General features: G+C 37.6%; 1 protein-coding gene across 2 annotated transcripts in view; it reads right to left on the reverse strand.

Moving 5' to 3' along the window:
- The window catches only part of tgs1 (trimethylguanosine synthase 1), a 105,947-nt gene that overhangs the window by 24,625 nt on the left and 69,286 nt on the right, over positions 1-12,036 (reverse strand). For both annotated transcript variants that reach the window (XM_017310108.1, XM_008433524.2), the window contains one exon: positions 10,745-11,027. In XM_017310108.1, the coding sequence (XP_017165597.1) occupies positions 10,745-11,027 (283 nt within the window). The remainder of the gene's footprint in view (positions 1-10,744; positions 11,028-12,036) is intronic.

Here is a 12,036-nt window from a genome sequence, read left to right on the forward strand (position 1 = left end):
AACAGTTTGAAGTTTTCTACAACTTCTTTAAATTTAACACCACAGTGTTGTGGCTGTTCAGGTGTATTTTTGAAGTGGACATGTTAAGTGCAATTTGAAATAAGAAATGTAAAATGTGATAAAAATGCATTTTTGTGTTTATTTGATTCCTATTCAAGAAACTTTGATAAGAATGACTAAATATGTAATATAGGCGGCTACAGAGTATCTTTGTTTACATTTTTGGTTGGTGGTGTGCCTCGAGATTTTTTCAATTAAAATAACGTACCTTGGCTCAAAAAAGGTTGAAAAACACTGCAGTAGAGCCCTCTTGTCCTGCGGGGACACACCTGGCGGGATTCACCCTGGATTTATTGAGGATAACAGGATTTCTGCTGTTTGGAGCTTGTGGATTCCTGAATTATCGACAAATTTGTGATGGACTTGGCTGAACAAGCCATACACACATATTCATGACATTCTATAATTAAATTAATTTCTCTTAACCCTCTGATGCGTGAGTGACCGACTATACAGTCTTCCGTGAATGGGTCCTTTTTGACCCGGGTTACAATGAATGTTTTTTTATGCTATTTTTGTCATTTTGATTCAAAATAATGTTTTGTATACTTTCTATTGTGTTTTATTTCACACAAGAATTATTTCATGTTTGAAATATTTTCATTTTTCACTTTTTTAAACGTTTTTAGAACAATTTGTAGAACATTTCTGACAATTTGTAGAACATTTTTAAAACAAAATGACAGCAGCAATTTTACAACAGCAATGATCAAATGTCAATAATGGACAATGTAACATCCATTATGTGTGTGGGTGTGTGTGAGGGCATGGGGTGGGCTGCAAAAAAGAACGTTTCTTGAAACTAGCTAGCAGTAGCGAACATTACTGTCTCAATTCTATTATACTATGTGTATGATTTATTTATCTATCCATCCATCCATCTTCTGTTTATCCGGGGTTGGGTCGCAGGGTCAGGAGCATCAGAGTTCGCTCTCCCACTTGTTCAAGCTCCTCTGGGGGAACCCATGGTGTTCCCAGACCAGCTGAGAAACATCGTCAGCGTGTCCTGGGTCTTCCCTGGGGTCTCCTCCCGGTGGGACATGCTCAGAACACCTCACCAGAGAGGCGTCCAGGAGGCATCCTAATTAGATGCAGTCACCTCAACTGGCTCCTCTTGACATGAAGGAGCAGCAGCTCTACTCTGAGTCACTCCTGAATATCTGACCTTCTCATCCTATCTCTAAGGGAGAGCCCAGACACCCTAAAGGGAAAACTAATTGTGGCCGCTTGTATCCATGACCTTGTTCTTTTGGACATGAGCCAACACTCATGACCATAGACGAGGGTAGGAACTTAGATCAACCGGTAAATCAAGAGCTCCGCTTTTTGACTCAGCTCTCTCTTCACCACGACAAACCGGTACAGCGCCGCTTCACTGCAGATGCTGCACCAGTCCGCCTGTCGATCTCCTACTCTACTTTTCCCTCATTGGTGAAAAAGATCCTGAAATACTTGATCTCCTCCACTTGGGGCAGGACATCCTCCCCAACCCAGAGAAGGCACTCTATACTTTTCTGGCTCATTTATTTATGCATTTATTTCTATAGGTATGAATTTTTGTTTTATTTATTGAGATGATAAAAGAAAGAACCTTGAACACATTGATCAACAGGTTTTGCATGTCATTCAACACATTCTCTCTCTCTTGGTTTTCTCATCCATGGTGTCAGACACGCACGCGCTCACGCACGCACGCACGCACACAAATAATAAAGATGCACAATAAAGTATAGGTGGTAATGTTAGCTAGTTGGTTAGATAACCAGAGTTGGCTAACTTTGAAGAAGGCTAATATGCTGATTTGTGACAATGATGCTGTCACAATACTCATGATTGACACACACAAACACATTTGTGAGATAAAAAATAAAGATAATACTTATATGCAAGAGTTCTTGCTGTGTACAATAATATTATTCAAGGGCGACACTTAGGTCTCAGTGTGTTTGGTTCACAAAAAAATGTTTTTCTGATAGTCACAGTTGGTAAGAAACAAAGATTCCCATTAAATTCCATAGGAAATGAATGCGGGTCATTTTGGACCCACTCACGGAAGAATGGCATAGTAACAAAAAACATGCCATGTCTTAAAATGTATGAAAGGTAGATAAAAAATTTTAATTGCATGATATCAGTAACACGTTTCTTGAGGAATACCTGGAATATGAAGTGATGAAAACTTTTCATTACAAAGATATTGCAAAAAGATGACCTCACCGGGTCAAAAAGGACCCACTTATGCATCAGAGGGTTAAGCGTACTGCAAGAGCTATAAATTTCATTTACACCAGGTGAGTTTTTCTCCCCTTAGAATGTGGACCGGTACCGGTACTGGGTTGATTATGAGCCTTGAAATTATTTTAACAGACGTTTTTCCATCAACTTAGAAGCTGATGGAAAAATATTGTGTTTTAGCCACATAAATGATTGGCAGCAAACAACATATCACCAACTATAGCTTAGAGCAGCTCATTGATATATTAATGCAGCAGCCCATGTAACCAGATGGAAAACATTTTGTTAGATAATATAAAACATTGAGAAGTTTTAATTATTGTTATCAAATGTTATCAAACACGCTGTTTTGAAGCCAATTGTAGATGTTTTGATTTTTATGCTTGTTTCTATATTTATCATCAAAAATTATTTCCCAGAGAACAAAAAAAGTCATGGGAATAGAAATTATTTTCACAGGTGTCTATGAAAAATGCAATGAACATTCAAGTTAAAACTGGTAGGCCTAACAGCAGCCAATCAGAGTGGAAAAAATATTCTTATTTTGTGCCATTTTCTAGTTGTTACATATTCCACAAAATGACCAGATAAAAGATGAACAACATGCCAGTTTAAACTTTGAACTATTTGCAAAACGACTGAGCTCTGCAACATTAAAACATGGATAGAACTGTAACTACATTAATCATAACTCTTCTTCTCTTCAGTGTTTGTTAGTTTCTGGTGGTGCAGCTCTGTGCTGCCTTCAGGAGAATGGGACATGAGAGTATCATTCATAAAACTTCACCCACTTGACATTTATTGTGCAAACCAGAGCTTTCAGTGGAAAAATAAAAGTTCCAGATCCTTTTAATGCCACACAAATATGAGACAGAAACATGGATTATATCTTTATATAGACCTGTCTATTGATTTATAGATTAATAGTTTTACTGGACAGAAATTACAAAGAACAAATGTGGTTCTTAATCAAATCCTAATGAGTCAAATGAAAGTGTCATGGAGTCATCAGCCTCATGACATTAACACTGACATGAAAAATAATATTGAAGAAATAAATATATCAAATCTAATTAAAAACATAAATAAGTGATCAGTTCTTTACTGTTATGGTCTGTAAGATATATTTATTCTCAGTACTAGATGTGATTTCAACAAACTCATGACATTTTAACAATATTATTTTACCTTTTATCTGGAAATAGTGTCTGTTTATACTTGCCATACATTCCTCTGTATTAATTATTGCTCAGAAGGTCTTGCCATATCTGTTTATTCCTCTGTATTTACTTTAGTTTCTTAGTTTATTCTTGCATTTTGTTCTTCATTCATTTCCATTTAGTTTCCTATGATTAGTATTATCCTCTCCTGGTTTATTGCTATGTTCACTTTAGTTTCTTTCCTGTTGCTAGATTTATTTTATCATTTATTGACCATAAGTAATATTCACTCCTCACCTGCTGCGCTGCCTAATCGTCATGTGTTTCACATCATGTGTTGATTTTTTCACTGTTCAGCGTCGGATTCTCTGTTTTTATGCCATAATTCACATCTAGTTCGTCGCTCCGTTTTATGTCCCGCTTCTCCTGTTTCAGAGTTTTGCGCAATGTGCGCGTCTTTTTTTTTTTAGACCCTAAAGTGCAGGGCGGTCGGGAAGCATATCGATGGGGAAAAGGCAGACTGACACAAACCTTTTAAAACAACGAAAACAATTTCTGCATTCTGATTATTGTAATTTAAAAGTGCTGTGTTGTTCTGTCACCCCGTTTCATACCGGACCAATTACAGCACCGTGTTAACGCTATAAAATGAACGCTCTCTATTGTGGTATCACCCATAGAGGGATTTCTTTATTTTATTTAAATGGGATACACAGTGAGGGTGTCGCGATTTTGGCTACCAGTACCAGGAGAACGGAGCTGCGTCAAGAAGCTAACAGAAGCTAACAAACACTGAATAGAAGAAGAGCTGCCATCGATACAGTTGCAGCCAAGCATGATTGCTCAAAGTCTAAACTGGCATTGTTGTGCATTTAAGGTGTAAAGTTTACCTTCGACCAAACGCCCCCCAAAGGCATCCCAGCGTCCCCCTTTTGTAAAAATGTCTGCCAGCGCCCCTTGCACGCCCCTGGGGGGGCGGTACCGCCCACGTTGAGAACCGCTAACCTAGCATAAATGTTTGGCTGTTGAACTGAACCCGTTTAAGATTGCTATACAGCTAATTTTCTATTAGCAGCTTCACAAATCTTTTTTATAAACATTACATTACAGAGACCTATTAAGACAAACCTTTATCTTGGCTTTTTTTCTATTCTTCCCCTTTTCTTTCTCCCTGAAGGATAAGTCCTTTTTTGAGACATTGTTTTGCTAACTTATCTTCTACTGGAGCTTTGGACGTTTGGATGCGCTCAGCACTTTGCACGGCAGCTCATACCGGCGAAGCTTGCGTGACCTACCGCGTGGCCCCCAAGTGCTCTTGGGGGCCATCAGGGGGCCCCCAAGAGCACTTTATTTTTTTCTTTTTGTCCATAAAATAATGATTTCTACATACATTGTCAAATATATTATTGTAAAAACACATAAGCATAAATGTTTTTGTTATGACATACTGTAGAAATCGTTACTGAAAAAAAAAAATCAGCTCTATTGAGGGGGCCCTTGGTGGCCCTAAGCGCTTGCTTAGTTTGCTTATGTCTTGTGCTGGTCCTAATGTGCCCTTTCCTCCTTTTTATTTGATTTTGTTAGAAAATGTGGAGTTCTCACTTTTAACCCAGAAAAGGAATTAGAACAAATTTGTAATCCACAGACTCTAGTTCAGTGGTGCCCAAGTCAGTCCTCGAGGGCTGGCATCCTGCGTGTTTTAGTTCTCTCCCTGGTTTAACACACCTGGATCAAATGATGGCTCATTAGAGGACCAAGAAGAATACTGCCATGACTGACATGCTGAAAAGATTGTTACTACCACCAGGGAGAGAAGTAAAACATGTAGGATGCCGGTGTTCTGTCTATTTGTCATACCTTGTCAATCCAGCATACCTTGTGGTAATGCACATGTGCACATCAATGTTACGTTTCTTATAAATCCGTCATACCTGTAGAAGTTTCATTTTGTGTGTTTTATTTTTCAGAAGTTTACGGTAAATAACAAAATTAAAATAAGAAAAACCTAGTTATTTCTACGCAGTGTCCAGAAAGAGGTGTTCTGCTTGTTGCCCTAGAGCTTCGGTCAGCATCCAGCGTTATTCATGCTTTTTTTTTAGGACATATTCCATGCAGTTTTTTAAAGAGGTATTAAAATATTAAAACGGTAGATTAGCTATAGGGTCAAAATATCCTGACCAAATGTGTAGTCAAACAGTATTTGTAGTAATAGTGACGCTAAACAGGACTAATGTCTTGTTTACAGTTTGGTAATGATATTGGAAACAGCAATGTGAATATGTTTGATTAACATAGCAGCTTAATTAAATAAAATTTACCATAAACGTCTGAGAAACATAACACACAGGTATGACGGATTTATAAGAAATCTGCTGAGTAAGCAGTATGTGACGTAACATCGATGTGCACATGCGCATTACCATAAGGTATGCTGGATTGACGGGTATGACAGATAGTCAGAACACTGGCCCTCGAGGACCGACTTTGGGCACCCCTGCACTAGTTCATTAGTCGCTCTCTAGCTTATTTTTTTAGAAACTTTAGAGTGCTCACTATTTAGATGCAGAGAGACTCCTATTATTGCAACCCAGAAAAGGAATTAGAACGAACTTAGAATCCACAAAGAAATCTCCCAGTACAGGAACATTTAGTTTTTATTATTACTTAGAAACTGTGGAGTACTTATTACTTTTACAAATTTAAAGCACACTTAGAAAGTCCAGAGAATACTTACTTACACTTATTTAGCAACCCAGAACAGGGATTAGAACTTGGAATCCAGAAAAACTACTTTAGCAACTACTATTCTTCCAAACCAAAAAAGAAATTAGACCAGAGGATACTTAAACTTATCCACGAACCCTGAATATTGGTATCTAGTTTTTGAACTTTGGATAAACATTAGATTATTTTCCTTCTTTAGCTCTTTCGTTTGGTTTGTTATTTGGTTTGTATTTCCTTTTAATTCCCGTAAAGCACTTTGTTTTGCCTTGTTGCTGAAAATGTGCTATATAAATAAAATTACCTTTACCTTACCGTTATCTTCTCTGTTTCAAAACAGATCAAAATGGATCACAGCTAGTATGCTAATGTCTTCAATGGGCTGGCACAGACGAGGTATCTCAAAAAAATATGCATATATTTAGGATATGATCCATATTAATATGGATTGAAAGCGTCTCTGTTGCTCTGAGCGTTTCACTGGCAGAGCAAATTTATTCCTATAAGATAAGTTTATAGTTTATGCATTTAAAGCTGGGAGAGTGGACCAATCACACAGATGGTGCCTCTGCGCCTAGCCTCGTGCTGCCGCTGCTTGAGCTCTTAGTTTACTTCAGTGCAGAACGCGCGCACCTTCTTTCACTCAAAGTGAACACAGGCTAACCTGTATGGATATTTACATCAACGCCCTGTGAGGAATTATGTTTCTTTGGAGAAATCAAGGAAGGGTTTAAAATGAACTGCTTTACTCTGGTTGCACAGCTCCATATAAACTGCAGGAATAACGTGTAAAAGTGGTTCAGAGAAGCGCGTTGAGGGAGCGGTGAGAATGATTTATCTTTGTGAACAAAGAATTAGATGGGGTGTTTACATCTGAACACGCTGCCCAGCATGTGGCTCTATTTTCCCTGTAAAGTTTATGTATGTCATCCCGGTTGGCAGTAAACAGACCAGCGCTTACCACTCATCATGCAGGTTCAGCCCTGCATGAGGAACCAGCTTCACGCTGGTTTTATATTATTTTATGATTTTTTTTAAATATAGTTTTTCTGGTTACATGAAGCACCAAACCGTATCAAATGCTTTGGCCACTTAGTCAGTCAGACTTGTCCCACAAACTTGAGCAAAAAAAAAAAGTTTCTGTGACGAAATGGAAGAGCTACTAAAGTCACATTAGAGTAGCGGTTCTCAACGTGGGCGGTAACAGTGAAAAAATCAACACAATGTGAAACACATGACGATTAGGCGGCGCAGCAGGTGATGAGTGAATATTACTGATGGTCAATAAACAATCAAATAAATCTAGCAACAGGAAAGAAACTAAAGTGGACATAGCAGTAAACCAAGAGAGGACAATAATAATCAAAGGAAACTAAATGGAAATGAATGAAGAACAAAATGCAAGAATAAACTAAGAAACTAAAGTAAATACAGAGGAATAAACTGGTATGGAAGACCTTTCGAGCAATAATTAATACAGAGGAATGTATGGGAAGAATATACAGACACTATTTCCAGATAAAAGGTAAAATAATATTGTTAAAATGTCATGGGTTTGTTGAAATCACATCTAGTACTGAGAATAAATATATCTTACAGACCATAACAGTAAAGAACTGATCACTTATTTATGTTTTTAATTAGATTTGATATATTTATTTCTTCAATATTATTTTTCATGTCAGTGTTAATATCATGAGGCTGATGACTCCATAACATTTTCAATTTGACTCATTAGGATTTGATTAAGAACCACATTTGTTCTTTGTAATTTCTGTCCAGTAAAACTATTAATCTATAAATCAATAGACAGGTCTATATAAAGATATAATCCATGTTTCTGTCTCATATTTGTATGGCATTAAAAGGATCTGGAACTTTTGTTTTTCCACTGAAAGCTCTGGTTTGCACAATAAATGTCATGTGGGTGAAGTTTTATGGATGATAAAAGTGAGGGACCTGGATAAGGCCTAGGGGTGTGCTGGCCCAAAAAAGGTTGAGAAACACTGCATTAGAGCATTAAATAAAATTTTCCATTTGTTGCGCATCTCAGTGCCCAGTGCAGCGGATTTAACTCATCGTGCAGGGCCGGTCAAAGGCTGTATGAGGCCTTGAGCAGAATTTGACTTAGGATCCCCTCTTGCTGCTAAAAACTTCTGCACCTCTAACAGCTTGTCAACTGCAATAAGTTATAATTGCAGTTTACTAATTTGTATTTGTCAACAAACAGAACTTGCACTCAAACATTAAACTCATAGCATCAGACTGCGGCTATGCAATAAAATAATCTAATTATGAAGATTGTTTTTTGAACTTTTACAAAGTAAACTTGCCAGCTCCTTAAAGTCTTACATTTAAATGTTAAACAATTGAAAATATTTTAATTTATGTATACTGAAACCACTAAATCAAATTTAGCAACATTGATAATCTCAATAAATAAATGTTACATTTATTTATCTGTGGTCTTTGTTAAAATATTAACATTTATTGGGCCCCTGAAAACCTGGGGGTGGGCTTAATTTGGATTAAACAGAAGTGCAAATAATTTATAATTTTAATTGTATTGTTTGATTTTTTGTTTTTAAGACTAGTTGTAGGTTTAAATAACGTTTCTCTGGTGATGTTTTCCCGTAACATATAATTTCATTTTCTGTCTACTTAACATTTTTTAATACAAAAACATGGTGTACCACCGGTGGAACACCTCGGTGCCCCAACCACCAGGCTTTGCAAGTTTTCTGGGGGAAACCCTGCAAAGGTGTTGCATCCCGGAGTTTCCAGCTAAAAGAAGCGATGGGTTGCGAGGTCCTATCCACCCACTGTCCACATACTGCCTCAACAGCATAATCAGAGATATCAGTCGTCAGAGCCACAGGAGCCGCTGGACATGGATGGACTAAAAGCACAGCATTCATCGAATGCGGGTACGCTCTTGGGGGTTCACGCCATCTCTTGGTCCCCATTTTTGCCTCTACAGTCCTGCTTACGATTATTGGCACCCATGAAGTTTAAGTACATATTATGGAATATTTACTGAAAGAATTTCATCAAGTTAAGCAACATTTCACTGCAGTCAGCTTTTGTTTGATACAAAACAGCAAATGATAAAGAACATTTAAAAAGATAAACATTATGAGGAAAACGTGGAAAAATGTACTGTTTCCCATGTCAAAAGTATTGGCACCTTTTGCGCTAGAAATCGGCATGGAAACCCTATTCGGTTCACCTACTGCAAATCACAAACAAGGATTTGCAACAGGATTACCTGTGATGAAATGCCTCTGCCCATGTGACATAATCTCCCTTGATCTGGGACCCCATGGTAAAGACCCCATTTTTGCCTTTTTTACCAAAAAGGTAAAGATCTTTCTTTACCTTTTTGGTAAAAACGTAACTTGTTGTGTTTGGAGGAAGAGAAATGCTCAGTCACTTCCCAAGAACACCATACCCACTGTGAAGCATGGGGGTGGAAACATCATGCTTTGGGGCTGTTTTTCTGCAAAGGGGACAGGATAATATATGTGTTCTGGGAAGAAGAAACAGGGCCATGTATTGCAAGAGCTTAAGCCAGAACCTCCTTCCATCAGTGAGAGCAATAAAGATGGATCGTGACTGCGTTTTCCGGCAGCCACGTAAAACGCAGCCTGAGTGGTGTGATCCCAAACACACCACTGGGACAACAAATGAGTGGTGCCATAAAAAGCATTTCAAGGTCCTGGATTGGCCTAGTCAGTCTCAAGAGCTCAACCCCATAGAAAATTTGTGGAGGAGGTCAAAAGTCTGTGTTACCTAGCAACAGCCCCAAAACATCACTGTTCTAGAGGAGATCTACATGGAGGTAAGGGCCAAAATGCCAGCTATTTTGGGAAATTGTGAACCGGGTAAAGACTCAGTCATTGTTTGCAATGACAGAGGTCATGTCATTATCTCAATGACATGAGGTAACAAAAATCATGTTAAAAAGTATTGAGTTGACCTTTTGTTATTGACCACTTACCACAATTTACAAATAAATTCTTTAAAAAAATTCTGCAATGTGGTTTCCTGAATTATTTCTTTTTCTAAATTTGCTGTCATAGCATAAGTGCACCTATGATGAAAATTACTGACCTCTTTCATCTTGCACAATCAGAGGCTGACTACTTTTTTGCCCACTGTATATTTTAGTCAGATATTTCCCAGTGCAGTATGACAGAAGCAAGGTTGTCATATTATATTAACTGAATTTGACAATGAAAAAAAAAAATCTGTTTTCAGATACTGTCTGCCCAACTCTTGATGTTTCAATTTCTTATTCACAATTGGGCTTGTTTTGGGCTTGCTTACCTTGACCTTAAATTTCACTGGCAGTTATCAGATTGGTTCTTTTAAAATCTTAGGCAGTTCATTTGTGGTTTTTTCTTAAAACTTAGTAATAATGTAGACTCTGATATCGTTAAGTCACACCTTCACTCACTATTCACACATACCCAAATGCTTACTTGCCTAGTAATTGTGAACAACATGTTACAGTACTTTGAGAATAGAAACCCAAACATATTCGATAAATGAAAGAAAATTGATACCTTCAAGTGTGTGTGATGGAACAAGGTCCAGCTTCTCTTGAAATGTTAGTGATCTCCCAGGATTCTCCACATCCCTTGGCTCTTCCACAGATCTTTCAGTGAAGTTGGAGGAAGAGGAACATTCATTGTCCTCCATCATTTTTGTTTCTGAAGTGGATTCATAATTGCATCTTTCATCTTCTACAGGCTCATCATTTTTCTTCTTAATTCCCTTATTTCTCTTTTCCTCTTTTACATCCGTCATCTGAGCTTCCCTTGGCAAGTTTTGAAGAAAATTTTGAACCTACAAAACAGTATCCATGTATTTAGAGTTCCATGTAACAAGACTACAAATAACTCTGCTCATTTTTATTTTCTAGGACTTAAATGTATGCTAGAATGTCCTCCCAAGTTATGCATCTCTCATATCTTTCCATTAACCTTCTGAAGAAAGCCATCTGAATATCAGGACGAGAACATACTAACAGTGTATCCAACATGCTAACTGCAGTGTCACCCGCCGCCATCATCGCCTATTAGCACTGTGCTTGTACAAACTTAATTAAAAAAAAACAAAACATCAAAAGTGGAAAATATTAAGTTAACGCCACCCTTGCCTTGGAGATATTTCAAGGTAAGCAAACAGCATGCTCTGCGTACTTCACTACACTTTCAAGAGGGGACAAAAACTTGACATATTTTAATTAAGATTTTACTGCTTTCATTTATAGACTACCATTGGACTTCTCCAGTTTTTAGCTTTTGTCACCAGGGATGATTGATTGGAGAGCAATAGGGTGGAGCAGTGTGTGCATTGTGCTGGTCACAGTTTAATGAATATCTACACTTTATTTCCTTCCTCAACAAGACACACTTCTCTATATAGACTATAATATGTAGATTAACAACTTGAATTCAAAGAGAATGCTCAATCTGTACATACATAGACATGCATATGCAAATTTGTACACTAAAAAAAATAAATAAATAAAGGGATACCTATATAAGACAATGCAACTCCCAATCGGTTACACCTTTGTGGAGTCAATGTCATCAGTTTGGTAGTAATTATTGTGAATCAATTTCACCTGATGCTGTACAAACACACAATAGGTGGAAAATAGAGGCAGTTAGCAAGACAACCACTGTAAAACAGTGCTTCTGCAGGTGGTGATCACAGATAATTCCTCTGTTCTCCTACTTTCTGGTTAAACTTTGTGACTTTTTCATTTTGTCAGTAGTCTCACACCTCATGAGGTGTTTTTTTACAGCTCACTGAAGTTGCTCAAGTAGTGTAGCCAATCCATCAAAGG

The sequence above is a fragment of the Poecilia reticulata genome, linkage group LG17, assembly GCF_000633615.1.
Source record: "Poecilia reticulata strain Guanapo linkage group LG17, Guppy_female_1.0+MT, whole genome shotgun sequence".
Taxonomy (NCBI): domain Eukaryota; kingdom Metazoa; phylum Chordata; class Actinopteri; order Cyprinodontiformes; family Poeciliidae; genus Poecilia; species Poecilia reticulata.